The sequence below is a fragment of the Calliopsis andreniformis genome, chromosome 5 (genome assembly GCF_051401765.1).
Source record: "Calliopsis andreniformis isolate RMS-2024a chromosome 5, iyCalAndr_principal, whole genome shotgun sequence".
Classification (NCBI taxonomy): domain Eukaryota; kingdom Metazoa; phylum Arthropoda; class Insecta; order Hymenoptera; family Andrenidae; genus Calliopsis; species Calliopsis andreniformis.
This window is the reverse complement of record NC_135066.1, coordinates 2,129,802-2,155,409: the sequence shown is the minus strand read 5'-3', so window position 1 is coordinate 2,155,409 and position 25,608 is coordinate 2,129,802. Positions and strand designations below refer to the sequence as shown.

The window sequence follows — 25,608 nt, the reverse complement described above, 5'->3', positions numbered from 1 at the left end:
TCACTGTTAGGGGTCGCGAGATGCGAACTATTAAACTATCTTGCGCCAGGGGGTGAAAACCCTCTCTTTTTAACCCGACGCATTTAAACGCAGTAGATGTCTCATATATACCTGCATGAACACGATAAAAATTCGTTATTCAAAGAATAATGGTACGCGACTTAATGCACGGTGTGTTTTAGATGCGAATGTAAAGTTGGAGTCTTTGGATGCTGTATAATAAATATGAATGCAACTTTTTCAACGCAGATCGTTACGGATGATATCGTTAAAATATCCAGTATTGATTGTAGTAGTTTCTGATGCACGATAATTGCTATATGAAACATTGAAAGCCCTGGAAGAACTAAAGGCATACGCAGAATGTTCTTATCAAAAAAATTTAATCAAGTCAATTCTATATTTGCGGTAGACTAATTATAAACCGATGAGAAAGATATAATGGGGTCGTTCGTTGAAATTATAAACTCTCTTCTGTTAATAATGACAGTATATTTGAAATAGTAATGTTTACAACATACAATTGTGACGTTACTACAGTTGTAATTGTTTTTTTTTTTCGTATTTTTCAGATTTCGTTTAAGGTAATTGATAATGTCTCGCAAAGGTCACGCACCACCGTTCGCACCGTCCTGGCCATGCGTCTCTTACACTGTTCACCCTTTCTCTCCCTCTCTCACGCGCTCCCTCTCAATCTCTCCCTTTCTCTCTCCTCCTCACTGTCAAGAATGCACGAATTTTGCGAGCCGGGATCACGTCTAATCGCATACTAACGCGTCGAAAAATAAACCTGGGCGAAATGTACAGAGTCAGCGGTTGCGTTCGAAGGTTTTGTAGATCTATTTTTATTTCGTGGAGGGTTGGTGTGTTCTGGGTACGGTTCAACCGAGCGACAGGGTTTTGGAAATTAATTTCGCAATATATTGTCATGTTGGTGTCTGTAAATTCTAAAACATTCTTCAATGACCGCCGATATCGGCCCACCGGAAGTCTCTCGGGTCACACAAGCTACATAATTTCTCTCTCCCTCTTTTGTTTTGTTTCTTTCCAGTTAATCGCTGTTGTTTCTCTCTCGTCTCGCGTTCGTCTCCAGAATAAAAGTGACAAGAACGCGATTAAACCACCACGACGATCGTTTTTCAATTTCGTTTCTCGCGCTTTTAAACGTACTGTGACCTATATGGACTATGGCACTTGGTGCAACTAGTTCGGATTCCTTGGATACTGCTTACACGTGTAAGATACTTAATCTATATATATATTTATATATATATAGATTTTTGCATTTATATTTATATATTTATATTTATATATTTATACTTATATTTGTATTTATATTTATATATTTATATGACACATGGTAATTCGTGCGTTCCGGTATGATACAGGCGTACGCAAGGCGAAGCAGCCAGTTTACTTTTGAACTCGTTTTAACTTATGAATTAGTATTAAGTTTAAGTATTCCGTTTAAACCTTGACTATTACTCGAAAATAGAAGTTCTTACAGACCTCAAGAAATTTTGTAGTTACTAAATAATCTTGAGATTTTGAAATCTTTCGTGATCCAAAATTCTCTGAAACAGTCAAGAACCTCTGCTTTTGAGTAATAATTCCAAGCCTCGTATTCCTGGAGGGTTCGAAAATTTTCAAGTCAGAGAATGCTTATCGCTACTAGTAGAACAATACTGTTTTGGATCAGACATTTCGGCCAAGAGACCTCTCGCTATGACTAAATCCTCATGAAAATTTTCGATTCTTGACGCACTGCGTCTAGGAATTTCAGTCTTTCGCAAGATCACCGAAGCTTTTTATTTAGAATAATGTTTGCTTAATGTTCAAACTGAAATGTAGTCAACCAGTCTTGCGGCAAAGAAACATATAGTATACTATTCGACAAAAGATGTCAAAAATTTTAAGAAATGATTTTACATGTTAAAGTAAGATAAAAATGAAGATAGATAAAATTGTGTTATAGGCTTCCCTTTCGAGTTGTTGAGGAAGCGCCTAAATCTAACTCGGAACTCATTCTACTGTCTGCGCTGTGTCTGACTCTGGATCTTTTCTACTGATTTCAGTCTGTGTCTGACTCGAAACTTCTACTTACTTCACTGTGCCTGATCTGGGTAATATAAATCAGTAGTAGAATAACTGCTTGCGTCAGACACATCTCATGTAAATTTTAGACATTTTCTCAACAATTAATAACTCTGAAACAAAGCCTCCAACGCAATTTTGTTATTCTTCATTTTCGCCCTATTTTAATACGTAAAATCAGCCCTCAAAATCTCGAACCACCTGCTGTCGAAAACCCTGAATAAATCGCAATTTAAAGTTATAAATATCGCTCTGAACTTTTATTCGGTCCTTGCAGCCCGCAAATGTCGGAAGAATCGACTTCCTGTGCGCCAGAATTAGAATTAATTCTCTTTCTCTTGATTGTATTACAGGCCCTCGAAATTCCTCCACAAAAATAAACTCAGCTACCTCGTCATGCGCGAATCATTCGATCGTGTCAGCATCGAATCAGTTCCTTAATATCAACTTACGTACTAAAGACTATTATACATGTCAATAATACAGTTGTCGTCGCCGCGTGAACATTATGCATAACGCAGAAACTGTTGGTGCAGGTGCGAAATGTAATATTTGAAAATTGTCGTGCGTGCGCCTTCTTCTCTTTATGTTTCTTAGCATCTCAGATCGGTCCTAGATTTGGCCGGTTACAGTCTATACAGCTCGCGTCGATTTCTCCTAAAAACGATCCCCCTCTCTCTATAGGCCATCCTTTCGCGTAATATTTGTGCACCGGAAATAAGTACCTCTCAATTCCTCTGCGATCCTTTTTTCGCGTTCCACGAACGGGCGACGAGCAGTGTCGATTTTCTACCATTTTTATCGCTCCGTTCGTAGAAGGAAAGCGAAAAATAAGGGAGCACACTCGTTCGTAGGACATTTGAACCGTGTGCCGTGTGATTATTTCTGTGCTAAACGCGTTGGCACCACGCGGATTGATCGGATTAAGATCGATCTCGATCGACGCTCGTCCTTTGCTGGACACGGTCAATCGGCTTGTCCCTTGTCCTTAAATTATTGCGACGACGCTTTTCTTACAGGCTAGTGACACGAATCACGTGAAAAAAATTAGTCAGATTTATTTCTCATAGAAAAATCGCAATTACTCGTCCCTTGTACTTTTTTCTTGCGTTCTCGACGTGCGTTCGTCCCTCGTCTCAGTTCGTTCTTCTGTATAATGTAAAGCGTGGAAATCGTAGCTTACTTGGCTAGGAAAAATCATCGTTCGAAACGCTCTCTACTTAGAAAAAGTATCTGTTTTCTCGAGGGAACAGAAATTCTTACCCTTCGGATTACGCTTAAGTAAGATAATTATTTACAAGTAGCTTATTGTACAGTTCACCATTGACATTCTCGTGAGAGATGTTTCGTTTACGATCTCTGTTTCCACTTTTTCGTTTAATTCATTTCTTGTCCGCTTCACGAGTCCCGCCGTATCAGTATCAAGTAGTGTAAGACACTATCGTTTGTCAATAAACAACGAACGCTCCAGGAATCCTTTCGTTCGGAAGCACTGAATGCATCGATTCGCGATTACTTGAAATCCAAACAATTATATAGACAGAGAGATAAAAAACGACGAAAGTTTATCGTTGGATAGAGCGTGAGTGTTGCATCGTATGAAAATACAATAATAAGGCTGCGTTTATGTCTGCATCTTGCGAAGATTGCAACTCAATTTCCCTCGGTTTCATCCTCTTCATCTTTTATCGGGTGCAATGTGTCTCTAACATTCCGTAAGCAGTACTCGTTCTTCGTTAATAATAAATCCGTTCGACAGTTTACCTGTCCCTATTACCAACTCTAGGATGCCTTGATTAATAAAACACTTGTATCGATTGAAATATCATGACGAATTCATCGAATGGTAAATAAATTAAGGCAATTTCTTTCGATACATTTACCTCGCGCAATAGTGCAGTCGGATCTCGATAAACTTGCACAACTATACGAACTTATACACGCTTTCATTTCTTCATAAGCTCAGATCTGGCCATGTCGTTTATATTCTGCAAACTCTGAACTCTTTTTCCCCCTAAAAATAGTATCGTAAACCGATATAATCGATATCATCGAATGGAGAATGAAATTGAAGGTGGAACATCATTGCACCCAATGGAAGCTTGATACGACCAACATATTTTTACTGAAACTGTGCCGATTTCATTGAAAATCCTGGGAGGTACGGTTATTTGAGCTGCTCGAGACGATTCACCCCCAGTTTTCGGGGGTAGATCTTAAGGCCATGGCATGTAATCTTCGCGTTACGAAAAGGAGGCTATTCTCAAAAGGGCTATTAGTTCGCCTTACAATTAGCATAGTCTTAACCGTGAATGAGCATACGATCGTGTGCCTGCAAGGCATTTCGTCATTAACTTTTAACGATCAGAAATTCAAGTCCTTTCCCTTGACTTCCGCTTGCAGGAAACAAGGTCATTGAAATGAAATTCGATATTCTTAGGTGTGGTTTAAGTAGATAATGTATGTTTGCTGTCGTGTTGGATGTAATTGATTTAAAGATTCATTTATCTGCCTTTTCTTGTAGGTACTCCGACACGAGAGCAACGAAATTGAAAGAGAAACGATATATCTACAACTTCGTTGGGAGAAGTTCGAGATTCTGGGGAAGATCACTAAATTATTCAATTCCTATTTAACGCCCATTAAGATTACTGCAAGTGGCTATATGGAGTGTAAATAATTTATGGCTACGAACTTCGGTGGTCGATAGAAGTCGCTGAAAAGACCAAGAAACGTGTAACGTAACTATGTTCAGGAACTGATAACTCTGGCGTTAATTTGTTTTATGGAGTTTGCGAGTTGAAAAAGTGGGTATCGTTCTTTTCTTCGGATACAATCGTATTTGGTCGTGCAATGACTTCCACTGATTCCAGAAGCTTATACAGTGGAACCTCGATGCTCGAACAATTTGAAACTTGAACAAAAAATTGGAGGAAAATCCTGCGTCGAAAGTTGCATAAAGAGACATAGATGGAAATATTAATGGACCACAATTCTCCACTAATGGATTCCAGACTAAAGTTATTAATTGATTAATTATTTTGCAGTAATTATTAAACTTGTTTTATCCAAGGTTCCACAGTACTTCTCTTTTATCTACATCATGTATATCAAAATGTTCAGCATAGTAAAAAATGTACTTCCATCCGCATTACATTAAATCCAACAGCATTTGCACAAGTACAGTCAATAATAACTAAAAAAAATAACAACACAAAAGATCACCAGGCGCCAGCAATAATAAGGATACAAAAAAAAAGATAAATAAAAATTACAATTTGTAATAATATATATTTTTTTTTTTTTAATAATGATATAATCAATGAGTTGTATATATATATATATATTTATATATATAATTATATATATATATAAAGAGCAAATTAATATTTACAGAATACGTTGGTGGTATTAGTTTTTGCGGTTCTTTGTTTCCTTCTTTCTTCACCTATATGTGTCTTCTTCGTTTGCACGTTTAATATTTAAAAAAAATCTCTATATATATATATAATCTAGACTTTGCCGCAAAAACAAAACCGAGAGAACTATGGCAACTAACGTAATAATGGCAAGTATCTGCTTCGACGTGAAGTATTATTAATGTGAAACGCGTTTCTTCGTTTTCTTCTCTTTCGGTGGACACGGTATACGCAATAATGGAATGAAGTGGAGAGAATGACACGAGAGAGAAAATGTGTTTTGAATTAGAAAATGACGCGAAATGAAAGAAGATCGAAAGAGCAAGAGATAAATAAAATGCGATTGATTAAAAGTAAGACTTAACGAAACACTTTACACTCACAATAATTCGAAAAATATATATATATATATATATATGTGTGTGTGTGTGTGTGTGTGTGTGTGTGTGTATGTGTATAGATGCGAATACACCGGACAATGTACGCGAAAACGCGATTCAAACGAGAAGAACACATCAATGTGTCTCCTATTCTGCAGGACGCGACAACTTCAATACATCTCATGGTGCAATTGCGGAGGTGATTACTCGGAAGGTGTTTCACATGATCTTATACTATTCTTCTTCGTTTAAAGCCGAAAAAAAGAAATGAAAGGAAAGAGAATTGTCTTATGCAACGATCGTCAACAGTGGATGATTCGTCCAACGCTCGTGCACACGAACGTTTTTCCCTTTTTTCCATTTAGAAGTTTCGATGTCTTTGAATATCGAAACGGTACTTTTCTTCTGGGAATGAAGTGTTCAGGTACAGAGTGTCCCACGAGAAACTTGTTACTTGTTACTTAAACAAATGTTTTAAACGTAATTTGCTTAATCCCGAGGAACTGGTTCAGTAGTTTTTTTTTTCAATCTTGATCATTAATGTGAGGTGGAAATTCTATTTCCTCCAATGGTAGTCCTTCGAAATTATTTTAATTATATTTGAGACTGTTGCATCATCGCAATTAATCTGTTGAGACTCAAAGTTGCATAAATGCAACACTTCCTTCATAACATTTTTTTTTTTTTTTTAGCGAATGTTGTTACTTCTTGTTACTGTCATGTTAATATTTTTTTTCGTTACTATTTCTCTGTTTTGATCTAGATTCTACAATATTTTGAAAACAGAAAAAACAGAGTATCAATAACAGCAGAGTACACCAGTTTTCTGTGAGTCGCAGACTCTTTTTTGTGGACCTTTTTCCTTCAATGGGCTATAGTGATCATTACTATAAAGTGTTTCTTTATCTCGCCAAAATAATGTACAAGGTGTATACATTCGCATTTTTCAATAACGTTGCCTTTACACAATTTTGAGCCTCAATAGATTAAGGGGAGTAATTGTTGGTGTTCTGTTTCTGTTGGGACACTCTGTATATACAGAGTGTTGGCTGATATTACACGGGAATAAACAAATTTAAAAAACACAACAGACTTCTATTGCTGATTAAACCTTACAATCTAATACATCCAACAACTAGAAACAGAAACATTAGAATCGTGCCGCAGCCAATCGCCGATATGGTTCACCAAGCAGAAGTTTGTGCAGAGGCTCCGTTTATCGTTCGTGTCCTCTTTAGCGAACACTATACTTAGCTTCTTTTTCCCTTCGACAATTCATTAACTATAGACGGAATGGAAGCCATCGGAAAATATTATACGAGACTGTAAAAAAAGATGATCGCGCGGCTGCTGCGCAAAACAATGTTACATTATACGAATTACTCAACATGCTTTGAAACTGTAAGAGGTGGAAATCACAGAAAAACCTTCGCTTCCTCCTTTAGCTTCAAACATAATACAATCATGAGTCTTGGCATTAAAATACTTTCTTTTTTCTATCTTTCTAAGAAAGAAAAACAAGGGCATAAAAAGTTCGCAGTTGTCTATCTTATAATTCCATTTTTCCGTTAATACAATAAACATATTTAACAGCTCGTAAATAATACTCGAGGCAGTATCAAAAAAAAGAGAAAAAAACGATCGACAAATCAATTTTACTAATTACAATTATACAACATATAGAGAGCGCACGAGAAAGTTCCTGATTTTTCGCTCGATAACTCTTAAGTTACTGTTTCGTTTCTTTTTTTCTTCTTTACATGGACATTTTTCTGTAGTTCCTCTGCTCCAAGTTTCAAGTCAGAAAAAAAGAAGGATAAGAGTGACAAAGTGGTTCTTTTAACAAAAGAAAAAACAACAGAGCATAAAGAGTATCACTCGAGAACATAAAATTGTTTTCTCATGTTCTAAACATGTGCACGTATGAAAAATGCCTTTGACATACGTACATCTTTTAATTCTCAGTGCACATACGTGTTTAGACATTATATATAGTTATACTATGTATAATATGACACTGCAGTGTATAATACTCTAAAGACCTTAGGTCAGTAAGTTCAAAGGCAATTCTCACGGTACCATTACCCATTCTACCAAACGATATACAAAAAAGTACTACATACAATAATGAATACGTGAGAGAGAGATTTTTCATCCATAAATTTTGTAAAATTTTGTCGTGCAAACAAAATTTTACCCGTAACGATTTCGATATTTTATGCACTTATTTTCTTATATTCATCGTTTCTGTATGTGGATGTGGGCTGTGTCTAAAATTATCGCTAATAGGCGCTTTTTTTCTTTATAATAAGAGCGAACTGCCCTTGAAGAGAATATACAATTGTATAATTAATATGATTAGACTTTACCGCTAACGTAATTATTAAAAAAATCAGATTATTTTAAAAATTCGAGATTACTTTTTTCTTTTAAAAACTGTTCCTTGGACAGTATATATCATTTCTCATCTTCCTCTTTTTTTGTAAACTTTTTTTCTTTCATTTTTTCTTTTGTTTTTTTTTTCACTGGTATACACCAACATACGTAATCACGTAAATTCTTGATAAATTTACTTTTAAATATTTTTTTTACTTTGTCTTATTATGCACTTCCCCCTGAAGTAAAACTTAGGGCCATCACTATTCACAATGTGGACAGTAGAATCGAAGAACTGTATACTTGTGTATTACGAAGTACACTTACATGAAACAAAAAGAAGAAAAAAAAGAAGGAAAGAGTTTCTGTTCCATTTTGATTATTTCCAGTTGTGAATTTTACATATCACATTTTTTAGACATTTGTTCCAGCATGTCGTTATGGATCTTCGTTTCATAGACTTTTTGTTTACTCCCTCCATTCAAAAAAAATTTGTACCGCAGATTCAACATGTTTATTATTGAAGTCGCACTTGCTCTGCCGTTTGATCGCCATGATTCTTCCTAATTGTCTTTCCGATTTGTCTTGATGCATAATTGTCCCAGTTCCTACGCAACTCCGCATCAGTATGAATACACAATATGCACTTCTTCCATCGTCTTACTGTTCTTTTTTAATACACTGGCTAGTTTTAAGTTTTATTTAATTGTGAGTGCAAACCTTTGTAACGTATCTCACATGTACGGTCGACGTTTTTGTTCGACTAAATAAGCAGTTAATTCATTTAATCTTACTGTCCATTACGCGTTTATTTAATACGATATACACAATTTACATTCGCGACACTGTTTTTACCATGAGCTTAGAAATGTTCTCTTTATTGTGTTAATTTTTCTGTTATCAATGCTGTCTGCATTGCACGACTATCGTTTTTGCTTCGTTTAAAGATAGTTGCTTTCTTTGTAACAATCGTCACAATCATCACGTGTCTTCTTTACCGGCGTATACACATGTGTTCCTTAGCATCCATGTCCTCACACAGGTTCACTGCACTTGCTTTCATTTTTGTCCTTCTCTTTAATCTCTTTTTACGTGTTTCCCATTAATTAACGATTATCGCGTACTTTGTTTTATTACACGTTTTAAATTAATTCGACGTTTATCTAATTATTAGGTTCATTTATATAAGAAATCCATTTGTCACTTGATTCATGTTGTTTGTTCATTGACATTCTCTTTTCTTTTTTCTTTTCGTTGCAGAGTTCTTTATTATATAACCACGGAGAGTAATGTGTGTCTTGACCTTGCAAAACCGTTTTCTCAACGAAGAGATTTAACAAAATTTTCCTTCCATCCCGATAAAAAACTTATGCTACGCTAGATAAACCTAGATCTTCGATTATCGATTCGTGATACTTTCCGAGCAAACATAAACGTCAATAACGAATATCTGTTTGTATCCTCAAGTACAGGTCGATATCGAGTACTAATTTCTTAACACAATGTATATTATCCTTCTGGGGATGACGACGACGACGACGACGACAACGAGAATGGTAATGATAATGACGACACGATACGTATTGAAGTAACTTTCATTTACTAAATGATCATAATAATTTCGACCACAGCGATAACGATGACGATGAGAATGAGACGGATGGTCGGATGATAATAACGATAATAATAATAATGGTAATAATGACGATGAAAATTGTCGTCAATTGAAATACACTAACAATAACGATAGTTAAAAGAAAAACAGAGATAACAATCGCAACGGGGGCGCGAAGGAACAAGTACTATAATAAAGAACTCGGCAACAAATTACTCCTTGTTTGCAATATGTTGGACTTACAGGTTCTTTCAATGCGGTTTGATTGTTTTATTTAGTTTAGGTTAGTTCCTAGTTGACCATAAGTGTATGCGACTCCATCGGTGCTGCACTATCATACAACGTGTCTGTGTCTTGCGTAGGTTCACCTTGAAGCTGACACTGATTACTTAATGTTCCAGCACCACAGTCACAGAAGAATCTGTAAAAAAAAATCAATCGTTTACAAACAAGCAGGTCTCGTTTTGGCCAGAAATGATCGATAATGCTCACCTATCGTGTCTGATAAATTCCACATCGTGTCCCGCGTGACAAGTTTTTATACAATTAACACAAATTGCATTACGATCCGTGGTATTGCATGTCTGACAACGATAGAAATCGTGCATAGGGAAGGAGGTGTATGACGAAATTTTGTATAAACATTGCCCGTTGCCGACTGCTTTTTCCACGGCATCTTGATTGTTAAATATTTTATTGCCTGAAAGAGCAAGAATAATTATTACTTGAGGTAGAATAATGTTTCTCTGTCCACGTGAAACGACAGTCACTAAAATTCGAAAGTCTGAAATGTTGGAGATATACTTCGTGTGTTATTCTAAATGCAATAGAAAGATATTGACCTCTAGTTGTCGGTTGAACTCCGCTTGCTAAACACAGACCACCAAATCTATTATTGAAAATTTGATTAAACTCTAATGTGGCAGTCGCGTTGTTTGTTATCTCAACACCAGCCGCCAATCCATCGAAAATTCGATTTCTCCTAAGGACTGGATGAGATTGCGTAGATATAAGCACTCCTGCTTGCGCGTTACGAAATATATCGTTTTCTTCGAGAACACCTGCACCAAAAAGGAAGAAAGGAATAAATCAAGTGGTTAAGACTTTATCGTAATTAGTAATAAAATAACACTCACCCTTGCCGCCATTGAATATACAAATGCCACCGTCTCGCCCATCGAATATTTTGTTTCTTTTTAATGTAGGATTACTATCAGTTTTAATCCAAACTCCTGCCATCGCATTATCAAAAATCTCGTTTTGTTCGAGTAAACCTAATCCGCTATTATACACAAGAACGCCACCGTTCTGTCCACCCCATATTTTATTTCCTCGTATCACTGGATTACTTCCAGTCCTAACATCGCGAAATACAGTGTTAACAATAAAATAGAAAATGAGAAATTGATTGGCTATGTAAGAGTATATTACCTTATTTGTACTCCTGAATACAAATGATTGAAAATATCATTATCCTCTAGTTTCCCGTGTCCATTGTCATAAAAATAAACACCAACTTGTTTACCGCTGTGTATACGATTCCTTCTTAATACCGGTGTCGATCCCGTTGTTATCCAAACACCTGCTAAAGTGTTCGCATAGACTTCGTTCTCCTCGATCAAACCTTGCCCCTTTTCGTGCACATAAATACCACCATGCTGACCATGATGTATCTTATTGTGTCTCACGATGGGATCTGAATTTGTTCTGATTTGTATTCCAGCTAACGCATTACCGTAAATATTGTTATGCTCTATTAATCCCCTGCCTTCACCAAATATGTAAACACCTCCTTGGTGACCATTGTAGATTTCGTTCCTCCGAATGGTAGGGTTTGAGTTAGAGGTGATCCACACGCCAGCGAAGTTATTCGAGTGAATTTTGTTATCGATAAATTGCCCTAAACCATTTTCGTGGACGTAAATTCCGCCAGTCTGACCATGGTGTATTTCACAATGCACAACCGATGGATTAGCACCAGCTTTTACTTCGAAACCTGCTATTCGATTGTTGTGAATATCGTTCGCCTCGAAGAAGCCGAAACCGTTATCGAACGTGAATATTCCGACGTCCCTTCCATGGTGAATGTGATTCCTTCGCATTATAGGATTCGCGTGGTTCTTCACCCAGATTCCAGCTAACGCGTTCCTCGAGATTTCATTGTCCTCGTAGGTTCCCTGCGCATAGTCTGTGACATAAAGTCCAACGTTTTCGCAATCCGATATGTCACAATTCTTCACCAGTGGATTGGCTCCCGAGCCCGACACGCAAACAGCTGCTCCAACTAGAAAGTTGAAAGATCAACGATAACTCTAATGAACTAAAATTCAAAGATCATTGCACACGAGCTTGTGACATATACAGCGATTGCTTACCAACACTTGAACTTCTAATGATGCAGTGATCGACTGTAGGACTGCAGTTCTCGCCGACTTCTAAACAATAATGTTTATGATGGGGCACTGTACTAGTAACGTCTGGGGTGAATTTTAACGTGAGATGGCCAGCGTAGGCTCGCTTCGCTCCTTCAACGAACATGACTGTAGATTCACTTTCTCGTTCTAATATAACAGACTCCGCGACGTTTCCTGGTGCTGCACCGATCAGTGCAATGTCGCTATCGATTACGAGAAATTCGCCTCTATATATTCCAGCATGTAAGAAAATTAAATATTGGGGTGCTTCTTCTGTCGACTGGGAATTGCTTCCGCAACAGTTCCCTTGGCCAGTTGTGCTTGTGCTATTGTTTGACGAGGAACCGCTATTGCTTCTATATTCATCTACATAGTCTAATGCTCCCTGAACTGTATTAAAGTATGGCAAATTCCTTCCCTTAAACTTCAAATCCTGGAATCCTGGCCTAACGTGTACTCCTCTGTATAATTGTCTAAAGCTTTCTTTCCACGGATTTGGATAGTCTGATTCGTCTGGGGAGACGAATTCGAATTTACAAGGTGCAGGATTAAATAGTGGTAGGTCGTACTCGTAAACTTGCTGGTAGAGGGACTTCCATAATTCAGTGTCGTTCGCGATTGCTTGAAAGCGTTTGCAAACCTGTGATACTCTGCACAGATCTTGTTCCATTAGGTAATTAAATATGGTGAGCAGCACTTCATCTGGTAACTCGTACTGAAGGTAATGCGCTGCTGTATTTGTGTTTGTACCTGTAAAGTAACGAAAACAGATAAAATCCTTCTTTGCTAAAGTACTGTATAGAAAAATAATTATAAACGAATATACCGTCTGTGGATAATGAACATGTCCGCCTAGGTCGTTTTCTCGCTGGTAGGGAGGAAGAACCAAGAGTGGCTCCAATACTACTGCCACCTGATGGGGGTAGAGCAGAGCTGGTGCCAGGAGCAGGATCCGGATGAGGTGGACTTTTTCGCCTTAAATCATATGGCGAAGAATGTGAATGCGATGGGGAGGGTGACGGTGCTGCAACACCAGATACACTAGGAGATGATCCTCTTCCACCGCTTCCACCCCCACCTCCACCTCCTCCTACTCCTCCTACTCCACCGCCAACTCCACCACCAGGAGGTATCTGATTCGATGCTGAACATGGCAAGTCGCATGGCTCGGCTGGAAAAAACACATTAATTACATCTACTCCCTTCGAAAGTGCATCTTAATTGTGACAAGTAAATAATGCAAATGATTCACAGGTAGCGTTTGACAAGTCTTAGCTAACCAAGAAAGTCCCGACCCTTAAAAATGAAATTTATAAACACTCTTCTCATCAGGGAAGGATAGTTCACCATGAATAGGTAAAGAAAATTGTTTCCTTTAAAAAACACATGCTATCTTACTCCAACTTCAACAGCAACAGAACTCTTCCGTCCACTGTACTTAAAAGTTGACATCTCGATATATAAAAAGAATAAAAAACAAATAACTTGAGAAAGATCCTGACGCAAAACCTAGATCACATCTTTGGCATGTACGCATAGCTAATTATCAGGCTATATTCCAAGACAGCAGAATCATAATCCCAACTTCAAACTAACAGTCAAACACCATTAATCTCATTCCCAAACGCACGCGAAACGATTCGGGAAAGTGGAACGGTTACACTGACGATTCAATGCAAAATTCCGTATCTCGAAAAAGCCAGAAAGACACTCCGCTCCCGAAGCCCGACCGTTTCCCCGAGTCCTGTACTTCCGTTCGTCGCGATCCGTTTCGCCCACAGCTGGACGTCTAATAAATCGGAATGAGAAAAAAAATATAAGTGGGGGAGGTGGGGTGAGGAGAGTAGACTTTGAGCCGACATTCCACGGTAAAAATTGGGCATCGCGAAGGGTGATCGATGCCCCCGAGAAAGGAAGGGCTGCTCTTCGGCCTCGGGGAAATGTCATCCGAGTCGGGGCTAGGGCACCGCGGTTTTTCGGCCATCCCGTGATGCGTGAAAATCGTGCGGGAGGAGACGTGTGTGGGCAGCGTACGTAACAGAGGCTCGACGATGTGTGTCTCTCTGTCCTGCTCTCCTCTCTCGGAACGTCCGGAAGGAATGGTAAACGAGGAGGCACACTCGAGAGGCGACCGAGGTGCCGAAGGATGTCGGGCACGGTGTGACGGCCGAGGAGCACCGGGAATCGGTGGAACGGGGTTAAACCGGTGCGATATCGAAGTAGGTGAAGGCGAAAGAAACAGAGAGGCAGCGGAGAGACACGACAGGTGAGCAGTGAACCGAGGGTCCGGATGCAGCAGCAGGGGCTCTTACCCGAGGTGGTTCTCGAAGGCAGAGGGATCCTGTTTGCGCCTTTTCTCCTTGATCTTCGCACGTAGTTGCGCGACGATGTGAACGAAGCGCTTGGCATTTTTAACGTGCTTCCCCGACGAAATTATACGCGAGAAACGGTAAAACAACTAAACACTAAACAATGGCGACACTTCCACCGAGCCCAGCGGCCATCTTCTCATTGACGGTAGGACTGCCGACTGGTGCCAGACCGCCAATCGGATGAATTTCTGTTCCTCCCCTCTTTCCTCGCCGACTACCCTCCAACCCTACCCACTGCGATATTCTTCTCTCTCTCTCCTTTTCCTCGCTCGCCTTTCTGCCCCCTTCACGTCGATCCCCTCTTCTGCAGCGGGATCGCGACACAAGCAACCAACATCAGTATGGAGTTATGGAGACCGCGGACCGAAATACCGATTTCTGCTGCGTGTCCGCGATTCTATCATGTCTCGTTCTATCGGTGGTGTACGTCGCAAGCCTTTACGTATGGAGTTCCCCGTACAACAGGTACGTAACGCCGATCGACGACACCGACGAGCCTGTCGATCGTGCCTTTAAATGTCCATTTTCGTGCGACCGTAACGCACTCTCTCTCGGCCCTGTTCCGCGTTCAACCACAGGGAACCACGAACAAAGTGTAACTGTATTCACGCCGCCCCGTGAACGTGAACAATGCTCTTTCGAGAGTTCTCCCACTCACGCTCGTCGCCTCTTTGGACAAGAATCGAAGCCACTAACGCCTCTGGCGGTAAACGGTTCTCGTTATGCGTTCGCCGCTATTTGGCGCGTCGTTTGAATGTTTCAATTAAGAGCCAGCTGTACGCTGCTGTTCTGTTCAGGAGGGAGTAATGGCAATTTTACTTTACTTTCTTTACTTTCTTTTGGTGAAGTTGAAGGATTTCTAGTGATGTCGTCCACTAAGTTGGAAATTTTAATTGAATGGATGTCTAGAAAAAGTCATTTTACTGGTCTTTATAATTAAGGTTCTTCTTATTTTAGAGAACACCCAACAACAATAAAGAAGAGATTTCTTAGCGTTTTCATTATTTCTCTGATATCTCCCGCATCGTTGTACTTTGGAATGAATGAGAAAGTATTTCAGAAGGTAATTATATGTATGTGCAAGCTTACTCAGCTACTTATTGAATTATATAGCATAATTTATCATTTTTAGGCAACAGTTTGGGAGTTATTGGGCTTACGGTGGCCAGGCTTAATCCAAGCAATTGTGATACCATTATTATTAACTATGATACTATTTCTAGGTCCTTTAAGTGTACAAGGTTTCAATGGACTATGGAGTCTATATGCTGGTTAGCACTTATTGTATTTATTATTAGTATTTATTTTTATTTATTATTAGTTAAGTAATATGTTTGAAATGGTATTTTATGAATATATGTTTCCATTTTTAGAGCCTATGTATTGGCTTGGAAGCATACGAACATTAACGTGGTGGAGAGATCAAGTAGTTGCACCATTGTCTGAAGAATGGACGTTTAGAGCATGCATGTTACCATTGCTGTTGCAATGTTTTACACCAACTACTGCCATATTTATATGCCCTTTATTTTTTGGGGCAGCTCATTTTCATCATGTAATGTATATGATAAAAGCAGGCATGGAACTTAAACATGCACTTTTTATATCTTGTAAGGATTTCAGTTCAGATGTAATATAAATTTACCAAAGAATTTGCAGTAATGATGGATTTGTTAATTAGGTTTTCAGTTCGTTTATACGACAATGTTTGGAGCCTATGCAGCTTTTCTATTTGCTAAAACAGGTACGATAATTTCATTACTTATTTGGCTTATGCTTAACATTATGCATAAACGTATCTTCTTGACTTAACATTAGCTTTTGTGGACTTTTATTTAAGTATGTTTCTTTTCACAGGTCACCTAGCAGCAGCATTTACGGCCCATTCGTTCTGTAATCATATGGGATTTCCCGATATTTCTGAAGTCATAGCGTTTAAGGATCCCTTGAAGAGAGCTGGATTATTCTCTTTGTTTGTTATTGGACTAGCAGCTTGGAGTTTTTTGTTAACACCACTGACGAATCCAACGTTATTTCATAACAATCTGTTTTGGAACAAACATTATATATAACGTGCCATTTATTTGCAACAATGTCACTAATAAATTTGTAATTTTTATAAAAAACCTATGCCAATTTGAAGCAATTAACTTTCTCTAATAAAGCATAATGCGTGGTAATTTTGAGACGATACGTTTAACACATATTTTGTTAATTCATCTATTGATTACTATTTTCATTTTTTTTTTTTTTATTTTCTTGGTTAGAACTCGTAACAGTTCTTTGATACTTTTTTGTATAAATTTGTGTGTAATTAAATTGTCATAGGTGAGTTAACTACGCAATATAGAACTAATGTGAAATCACCGTAGTGCCTCAGATACAAATGAACATAATCTAGTTGTAATCATAAATGCCAATAATAAATGAGGTGTTTTCTTAAAACCATAGAAATGTTGATAAAATGTATAAGTCAAAATTATGACATTGTTACAATAAATAATCCATTATTTTGAATCAGTAGTGGAGAAATTAATTCATCCTTTATGAAGTCATATAATTATAACTAGTTATATATACAAAAACTTGTTTATATTTGTACTCACATAAGAGTTAACATTACAATACATACAGGTATTATCTATTTAAATCACAGAGATAACAGTTATAACGGCATTACAATATTTACTATAAACGTGTACATGTCTAGCAGAAACGATGAAAGATACATGTATGATTTTATATACTGAAATACTACCATTTAAATCATAAAAGACCTTTTTACATCTTATTATTATATGCTTTTCGTAAATTATGCATTTCTTATATTCTTTCATCACAATTTAGCGATAATAACATGTTTTCTTTAAAGAAAGGAAACTTGAATCGTTAAATGGGATATTCATTTAAATATTTACAGAGCTCTAAGCTGTAAATATTTCTAATAAAATACATTGTTATATTATAGACATACTAAAACACCAAATTCACAACATGGATGGATTCACTCACTTTATAACACAGTAATATAAAATTTATAAACATAAAAAAATGTTAACTTCTACTTATATCTCAATTATTAACCTGAAGAACCTCCTTGCTTCAAAGTAATTCAAATAATTATATATTATACCTTACACAGCATACTACATTTTTCATCTGAGAATAAGATAGCGTAAAATTTTAGGCGACCTAATTGAAGTAATTGCCTTTAATGTCCTTATATTATACAGCTTTATCGTTACAGTTCTTAAACTATAATGTACTACTAGATTTCATTAATCATATCACTTTCACGTTATATCATTTTTTGTTTCCCTTTTCACAAAATTATTCAAACAAAAAATCATTGTTATGTTAGGAACTGTAACTGCAGACTTTTATGTTGATAACCCGTAATAAATAAATAAATAAATAAATGCAAGTACGTATTGTAATGTAAGGAATATATCGAACTGTATAGTTTCCGTAAATGCAGTTATTATACTATCTTCATGTCTGGCTAGGTCCAGGAGTTTGCTCAGAGTTCTGCGACTGGTCGAGAAATAATACATTACTGTATAAGGATATGAGCGAAGGACTTGGGCTAATGCAAAGAGTTGAAGAATAACTTAAATCACACTGATCTAACAGTTTCCAAAGCTCTTCTGGCGTAGGTCCCCCAGAAACATCTATAATCAAAATATTTGTGACTATGATTGTTCACAATAAATATATTTCTAATGGAAGAGGTGTGATATTACTTTGAGTAGAAGAGAACGACGACTCTAGAGCTGTTGTTAAATCCCACATTTGAATAGTACCATTAGAATGCCCAGTGAATATAAATCGTCTAGGGCTGGAACCCATACGACTAGATCCTCCACATTGGTGGACATAAAATGAACTTATAATACTGCCATCCACTGATTTGATCACACAAACTCTTTTTCCATTTGATGCTAAACGCACAAACAGTTGATCAGTTTCAGGTACTACTTTCTGTACAAACACTTGCTCATCATCCTGATCCCCAAACGGCCCTGTGAAGTGAAATATCACGATAGAGGATTTTTGGGGGAATAATATTACAATAATTCTTTGTATTATAACATACCGAAATCGTTGCCAGCATTGTAACTGATACAAGGTTCGATTGCTTCTAAAGATACGATTTTAAAACTAGCTTTGGGCGTTGATCCAGGTTGAGTAGAGATCATTCCACGAAATCTGTTTACTGCCCAACTTCTAACGTGATTGTATTCAGAACAAACTGATACCAAATATTTTTCTGACAGTGTGACCTATATGTTTGAATATATCGATGTATACATATGTATAGAATTTGTAAACTCATTCGTGAATGATAGTATTTCGTGTTTACAGACATACTTTTGTTACACTACTTTGATGCACTGTAAATGTTTGGAACAATTGTGGACCGTGACCTACAGTTTCAGGATGCTGAACAATGACTCTCACACTGCCAGATTTTGTGCCATATGCAATTTCAATCCAATTCCCACAGAGAGCTGCATAAAAAATGATATTTTAATCTAGACTATTTCATATTAAGACATTTATTATTAATGTAAACTACGTTTTGTAATGAAAAATATAAATGATACAATAATGGAATTACAGATACTGAAGATACTGTAAAAATTGAAAAAATATGTTGTGCATGTCTACTTTAATATAGAAATTTGTAATCTACATAAATGCAATATTACATGCTTTATATTGTGAGAATTAAAAAAGGATGACTAGTTAAAATATGCAACTTGTTTTTTCAATTAACTAGAAATATGACATACATTTAAACGAATCTTATGTTAATGTGCTGATGTGTGAAAATGAGTATATTTACAATGTATTGAAGGAAATTATAATTATTGATAATAAAAAGATAATGCTCATATGCATCTGGAACAGTTTGAGACACAGAAGAACTATGCAAGCAGAGGTATGTGTTGTCTATTCCTTTTCCTTCCCCTCTCAGATGCTGTTATGGAATTCGTTACAGCAGAAAAATTAAGCAAAAAGCTTTATAATGATGAAACCCAATTTAATCCAAGATGAAAAAATCGTATAATAACTATGTAACTTATGTATTAATAAAAACAGAAGAAGAAACTGAAATATTGTCAATTTGCATGAGTACAACTGGACGCATAAGGATAGTGGGGCTGTGTATGTTTAGTGCAATCTTAAAAAAAAGGTACAAGTGTCTTTGTAGAGTTCCTTGATATCTTTGATGACTGAATATGCAGTATTTTTAAATGTACTTGTATTTTCATGAGAGGAACCTAATTGGAATTAAAAAGTATTGTTGAGAACTACATATGGATGTGAATTTGTGCACTGACTGCAAAACAATGAAATATCTGGAGAGGAAGGGTATGGATACTAATATTCAAATTAATGCGTCATGTTCGATGCAGTATAAAATGTAGAGAAACATATGTCATTTTGAACTGTGACTTGAATGTGAGAATATTGTAGAACATTGTCGTATCGACCCATACTTGCCTTGTGCTATTTATCCAGTTGTACGAAATCATGAAGCAAAGAATGTAATAATAAACTTTCATTAATATTCAAAGACAATGTTAGGCTTTATGACTGAAAAATACTATAGATTGATTATTTATCCATCAATATATCACAGGAAATTCCATTTATATCAGAATGAAGAAATGATAGATTCATGATTGTAGGTAATACTGTAGGTGATGTATAAAGAAAAATACTGTACGTTGAACTAGGATAGTAATATATGAAAGTAACGCAAAAACAAATATTCATCATGAAAGTGACGTTTGTTATTACATTCCTCATTATAAGCAGATTTAACAATTACATTTTAGTCCACTTATTTGTACGTCACTTGAAAAGATGTTTCTGCAATAAAGATACTGTAATACTCAACGTTATGAATCATGAGTTAATCATTTACCTTGGATCGTCGTGTTTAATCGTTATTAAAATAATATCGTGATGACAAAAACGAACAGAGAAACTTACGTGTTTTTGGTGTTAAATACACAGATATGGCTGTAATAGGATCACAATTTGGATCACGGTATAATTCAGTAACAAGTAGATCATTATCCTTCATTCTTAAAGGGAATTTCTCCATATCTAAAAAAGCAATCATATACAGTCATTTAATAAGAGATCTTTCTTTCAAATTCAATTGAGAAAGTTCATTTCAATTACCAATGTAATTAATAGATCCGTTATTGCATCCCAGTATAAGGAAAGAACCGGCTGTGTCGAAAGATAAAATAGGTACCACGTTTTGTATTTGCCAATGATGTGTCATAGCATGCCATACACCAATTTTGTCAGTAGGAGACAAAGCAACTAACTGACTCCCAATAAAAAATAAATATTCCACGCGAACATTTAAATTGAATGTACCAATATTAGTTGTTGCTCCATTAGCTGAAATGCACCACAATCTAACTTGATTCCCATAAGAAATAGCAACCGTTTTGTCATCAACGTTAAATTTTGAAGCTATCGCAACTCTCTCGATCACCGATTCGATGTGAGGACTAGTAAATGCGTGCTGCCAACTTGAGGAGTCTTTAAGACGATAACAAGTTATGAAATGCGCGTAAGCGATCACGATCGAATTATAATGCGCTTTGATGATCTGAACTCTTAGAGGGTCAACCCATGATGAAACTGTATTAAAAATAAAATTATTAATAACGTTGCATGAAAAGAAAAGGAAGAGTTAATTTACATATACATACCTTGCTGAGGTCCAAACACTAAACCTATGTCATTCTTATACAGCTTATTTAAATCTGCTGAATTATTCCTAACATGTCTCAAATCTAAAGATGATGTACGTGAATGTGGTAAACCTCTTTGTTGGATTCTATAATCCAGTGAAGAATTTCGTACGTGTGTTCCAAGTACACCTTTATGGGTTTGTTGACCTGAAGTTAATATAAGTTAGTTGTGTTGACAATAACTGTTGCATAAATTATATTAGATAGATCTGTTTGTTACCATTATTATTTTGATTATTAGAAGATGTAGGGGTTGCATTTTGGGAAGTGGATGGAGCTTCCACTCTAGAGTTAGTAATATTGCCAGAAACTTTACCATGAACAGACACATCTCGCATATTTGATGAGATATTTGTGGGTTCTTGTAATGGTATACCTTCGAAAAACAAAACAAAATATAATATTACATTTACTTTGATATTATGCAATAGAAACTTTTCAATTTACTTGGGGGTGGTAAATAGCCATAGAATAATACATCTCCACAAGAGGATTGGGTTAAATCTTCACATAGCATCAATCGCTTAACTAATGGGGTAATGCCATAATATTCAGCCTCGTGCCTCAATGTACGAAGATCCACATTCTTTAAATCAATGTCTTTAGTCCTTAGATAATTTAGTATAATGGAAAATAATTTTGGATCTCTATCTATAAACAATGCACCCATTTCATCTCTGTGACTGGCAATTCTGTTGCTTAACAAAGCTGTGAAAAATGAATCTGGGACCCATGTCAGTGTTTGTTTCGATGTTGAAAACCTAAATATAGAATATTTTTATATAAATAAAAAAATAATTTTGCGAAGATAATATACTTAAACGATATGAAATCGTAACAATTTTTAGCGCTAATCACAAGCAATAGTTTGTGTTCCAAAACAATCAACATGTATTTCCTTCAATACCTTGTGCCACCGACATTCAAATGTACGATATCACCAATACCAAAGGAAGGAGGTACAGCCATTATTACAAATATTTGTTTAGGCACCAGTGTATGCTTTGATAATGCATGTCTTATCTTGACAGTATTCCACCGACAATTTAAGAATCGCAAACTTCACTCCACAGGTTAAGTTTTTTCTGGTTGATCTCGGTTCTACCATAAACTATGTTGATGATCAGACTTATTATCTCCTTCTAAACTAACAACAAATTATGGAAACAGCTTAGCGGTCTAGAATTATCACAAATTGCGTATGCAATGCTATATTAGAAATATCGCATAGGTATTGTGAAAAAAATTGTATTTACTTTATAAAGTGGCAATGCCTTTGATTTGAAAATTCTCAGGCGGTGCCTATGAACCATTTAGTGTCAATTTAAATGACAAAGGGGTGGGAGTAAAATATTTAGAACATCCCCTAAGTAAAAGTTCACAGATGCTACCGCTAGGTGGAGGGAACACTATAGCATCAGGGCCGTCTTATCGAGAACAGAAGCCCCTTTGCTGCATTGTTAAACCTGTTAAAAAACAGTTAAAAAACAATAATCATTGAAAATAATCTAGATAGATTACAGAAGTTGCCAAATATTTAAACAAATAATGCGTATCGCTTGTAGGGTGTAATTTCTTACCATCTCTTGGTTAATTTCATGCTTAAATTGAAATCTCAGAAATAGCTCCTTCACTATTATGTTCTCTGGATACAAATCCTGATTTTTACCAACAGTTTTCGGACGATCATTGGCCATGTTCCAGCTTGAACTGAAGGCTTAGAAATACTTCTTTTACTATCCTGTTCTCCTGGTACAAATCCCGATTTTTACCGACAATTTTTGGTCGATTAGTCTGTTCTCCCACCTAAAATTGGATGTTCACGAATACCTTTTTACCATCATGTTCTCCTGATACAAACCCTGATTTTTGCCAACAGTTTTTGGCCGTATCTTGGTCATTTTCCCGCCTAAATTGAAGTCTCTGAAATACCTCTTTTGCTATTATGTTACAATGTCTCTAGAATCTTAAATTGCGACTAAATCAGTAAATGTGATTTGCTTTTCAACGAGGGGCTTCAGTTCAAGGGTCGCCGCTAGATGGCTAGACATTTTGTCGTCCATATTTTGACCAATTTTTTTAACACTTTTTTTGCAATAAATAAACAGTGTATATTATTGAACGTAACTACAGAATGACTTGTGGAGCTTGTATAGAAATTTGAGATCCTGAGATTACGAATCAATGATTAAATAAATACATTTTATGGATCTGGAACAGTTGCTAGGTTGGGAGTTTTAGAAAACCAATTGTACTAATATTGAATTTTGCGATGTATATATCAATTTTGTTAAGAGATTGTTTATATGCACGTAGAAGTGTGTTGCATTTATTGTTGAGTGCATTTAATTACAACGAAGGTTGTGTATTAAGATAAGATGAGAAGATGCAAAGCATCTTGTCTTTTGACTACTATGTTGCAGTGAGATTTATCATTTTCTTATTGCTATCTGCAGTTTATTTAATCTAAGTGATTCATTTGTGATATGATGGTTAAAAACGTTGGTGCTATAACCTGAAAATCGCATCATATGTGATGAATAGTTGATAGTGGAATAGTATATAGGTAAAAAAATTCTATTAAAATGAATAATGTCTATGAGCAAGTAACCATTAAAGACTTAGCAAATTGGATTGCCTCTGGGGCAATAATTTTTGGTGGAATTATTCCATACGTACCGCAATACAGGGAAATTAAAAAAAGAGAAGATGCAGAAGGATTTTCTCTTTACGTATGTCTGACACTATTAATAGCCAATACTTTACGAATTTTCTTCTGGTTTGTATCTGTAATATTTAAATAAATTATACACTGTTGTGTAAATTAAAATAATAAAACATATTTTTTACAGGTTTGGAAAGCACTATGAAATTCCTCTTTTATTACAAAGTATACTTATGATCATTACTATGTTTATTATGATTAAATTGTGTGTTACTTTGCAAAATAGAAATCAAATAATAAAAACCAGAGAACGCGTTTTTGCTGGTAAGTTTGTAATGTGAAACTAAAAATTGTTGGATTACATGTTCCTCAATGATTTGTTTCAAATTCATTTTTTTTTGTAATTATAAGCCATTTGAAACTTAAATTATGTAGATTTCGATGCAAATTTTTTTTGGAAATGGACAGACTTCCAATCTTACTTGGACTTCATGCTGTTATTTGCTGCACTTGTGGGGATTCTAACATATTTGATGGTAGATATACCATTATTTGTTGAAACTGTGGGCTTACTTGCAGTTTTAACAGAAGCTATGCTTGGAATTCCACAATTCCTTCGTAATTTTGCTAATAAATCCACTAATGGCATGAGGTAAGATATTATTTATCTGTTAGAGAAGTACAGTTATTTGAACAATGATAGTTACTAATATTACTTTGATTTCAGCATAATTATGGTTGCTATGTGGACACTAGGTGATGCATTTAAAACCTGTTATTTTATTATAAGAGAAGCTCCAATTCAATTTGAAGTTTGCGGTACTCTTCAAATTATAATTGACATTGCAATTCTAGCACAAGTATATATTTACCAAAACAGTACAGGTGTACATACAAGAGTTCCAGTACGAGCTGACTAAACTACAGATATTTTAAAAATGTCTATACTGCAAACAATTTTTTGTACAGCTTTTATTACTTGAGAGATTTAACTATAGTGTTATTAAATATTTAATTTCTGTTTAGATATAACTATACAGGAAATATGAAATGCACAATCTATTCCATACAATTAGATAATCACTTTTCAAACTAAGTATTACCTAATTTTAATTGACACAAATATAATGTAATATATATTATATATTACGTTATAACATAATGTAATATTTTTTTTTTAATTGGATTTTTTACTCATGTTCAATATAATATACATATGTACAAAGTGTTCTAAATAGATTCTATTGACCGCAATAAATCGAACTTTATTTAACAAGAAAGAATGCTTTATCATTTCCTTTATTGAATTTATTTCTTTAAAATGTGTATACAGTTAACTATTTGATGTATTTTCGAAAATGGATATTACCACAGCTGATTCGTACATAGGAACATAGGAAAACAGCATAGGAACTTTTAGGAATACCACAAACGGCACCTACGTTGATTGGCTACTACTTTTAGTACCTGGTTTACAAGGTTTTT

General features: G+C 35.9%; 4 protein-coding genes and 1 long non-coding RNA gene across 8 annotated transcripts; 3 read left to right on the top strand and 2 right to left on the bottom strand.

Moving 5' to 3' along the window:
* Positions 1-472: 472 nt before the first annotated feature.
* On the bottom strand, positions 473-14,752 carry Fbxo11 (F-box protein 11). Of its 2 annotated transcripts, XM_076379069.1 has the most exons (9): positions 14,611-14,752; positions 13,125-13,469; positions 12,260-13,048; positions 11,316-12,168; positions 11,021-11,241; positions 10,727-10,945; positions 10,377-10,584; positions 10,128-10,305; positions 473-4,108 (listed from the first exon to the last, which is right to left on the bottom strand). In XM_076379069.1, exons 1-8 carry the CDS (start codon positions 14,705-14,707, stop codon positions 10,176-10,178), a joined length of 2,862 nt encoding a protein of 953 aa, XP_076235184.1. In that variant the 5' UTR covers positions 14,708-14,752; the 3' UTR covers positions 473-4,108; positions 10,128-10,175. The 2 variants fall into 2 exon arrangements, with proteins under 2 accessions (XP_076235184.1, XP_076235183.1); XM_076379068.1 differs by lacking the exon at positions 473-4,108 and having other exon boundaries at positions 7,420-10,305.
* LOC143179743 (uncharacterized) lies at positions 4,613-5,168 on the top strand. The gene is made up of 2 exons (XR_013002001.1): positions 4,613-4,901; positions 4,968-5,168. It is a non-coding gene; the product is annotated as an uncharacterized LOC143179743 (long non-coding RNA).
* A 144-nt stretch (positions 14,753-14,896) lies between the features above and the next one.
* Sras (Ras converting CAAX endopeptidase Sras) lies at positions 14,897-17,185 on the top strand. Its single transcript, XM_076379071.1, has 6 exons — positions 14,897-15,135; positions 15,628-15,733; positions 15,803-15,941; positions 16,044-16,280; positions 16,352-16,414; positions 16,528-17,185. Exons 1-6 carry the CDS (start codon positions 15,020-15,022, stop codon positions 16,740-16,742), a joined length of 876 nt encoding a protein of 291 aa, XP_076235186.1. The 5' UTR covers positions 14,897-15,019; the 3' UTR covers positions 16,743-17,185.
* A 373-nt stretch (positions 17,186-17,558) lies between these two features.
* On the bottom strand, positions 17,559-23,169 carry LOC143179741 (BTB/POZ domain-containing protein KCTD3). The gene is made up of 12 exons (XM_076379070.1): positions 23,039-23,169; positions 22,715-22,924; positions 22,366-22,605; positions 21,906-22,219; positions 21,679-21,834; positions 21,417-21,605; positions 20,872-21,345; positions 20,677-20,793; positions 19,042-19,181; positions 18,767-18,953; positions 18,414-18,692; positions 17,559-18,341 (listed from the first exon to the last, which is right to left on the bottom strand). Exons 3-12 carry the CDS (start codon positions 22,425-22,427, stop codon positions 18,163-18,165), a joined length of 2,097 nt encoding a protein of 698 aa, XP_076235185.1. The 5' UTR covers positions 22,428-22,605; positions 22,715-22,924; positions 23,039-23,169; the 3' UTR covers positions 17,559-18,162.
* A 339-nt stretch (positions 23,170-23,508) lies between these two features.
* Positions 23,509-25,381, top strand: LOC143178922 (solute carrier family 66 member 2). 3 transcript variants are annotated; one of them, XM_076377863.1, is made up of 4 exons: positions 23,509-24,237; positions 24,311-24,447; positions 24,664-24,775; positions 24,851-25,381. In XM_076377863.1, the coding sequence occupies exons 1-4, from the start codon at positions 24,044-24,046 to the stop codon at positions 25,041-25,043; spliced, it is 636 nt and encodes a 211-aa protein (XP_076233978.1). In that variant the 5' UTR covers positions 23,509-24,043; the 3' UTR covers positions 25,044-25,381. The 3 variants fall into 3 exon arrangements, with proteins under 3 accessions (XP_076233978.1, XP_076233977.1, XP_076233976.1); XM_076377862.1 differs by having other exon boundaries at positions 24,592-24,775; positions 24,851-25,379; XM_076377861.1 differs by having other exon boundaries at positions 24,559-24,775; positions 24,851-25,379.
* Positions 25,382-25,608: the final 227 nt, after the last annotated feature.

Coding starts and splice junctions, on each gene's coding strand:
- Sras (XM_076379071.1), top strand. CDS start 15,020: ATGGAGACCGCGGACCGAAATACCGATTTCTGCTGCGTGTCCGCGATT. Junction 15,942..16,043: donor ACTATGGAGTCTATATGCTG/GTTAGCACTTAT, acceptor TTCCATTTTTAG/AGCCTATGTATTGGCTTGGA. Junction 16,415..16,527: donor TTTTCTATTTGCTAAAACAG/GTACGATAATTT, acceptor TTCTTTTCACAG/GTCACCTAGCAGCAGCATTT.
- LOC143178922 (XM_076377861.1), top strand. CDS start 24,044: ATGAATAATGTCTATGAGCAAGTAACCATTAAAGACTTAGCAAATTGG. Junction 24,448..24,558: donor CAGAGAACGCGTTTTTGCTG/GTAAGTTTGTAA, acceptor TAAATTATGTAG/ATTTCGATGCAAATTTTTTT. Junction 24,776..24,850: donor AAATCCACTAATGGCATGAG/GTAAGATATTAT, acceptor CTTTGATTTCAG/CATAATTATGGTTGCTATGT.
- Fbxo11 (XM_076379069.1), bottom strand. CDS start 14,707: ATGCCAAGCGCTTCGTTCACATCGTCGCGCAACTACGTGCGAAGATCA. Junction 12,169..12,259: donor CATTAGAAGTTCAAGTGTTG/GTAAGCAATCGC, acceptor TCAACTTTCTAG/TTGGAGCAGCTGTTTGCGTG. Junction 10,946..11,020: donor TATATTCAATGGCGGCAAGG/GTGAGTGTTATT, acceptor TTTTTGGTGCAG/GTGTTCTCGAAGAAAACGAT.
- LOC143179741 (XM_076379070.1), bottom strand. CDS start 22,427: ATGGCTGTACCTCCTTCCTTTGGTATTGGTGATATCGTACATTTGAAT. Junction 21,606..21,678: donor TAATAATCAAAATAATAATG/GTAACAAACAGA, acceptor TATTAACTTCAG/GTCAACAAACCCATAAAGGT. Junction 19,182..20,676: donor GTATTTAACACCAAAAACAC/GTAAGTTTCTCT, acceptor TTTTTTATGCAG/CTCTCTGTGGGAATTGGATT.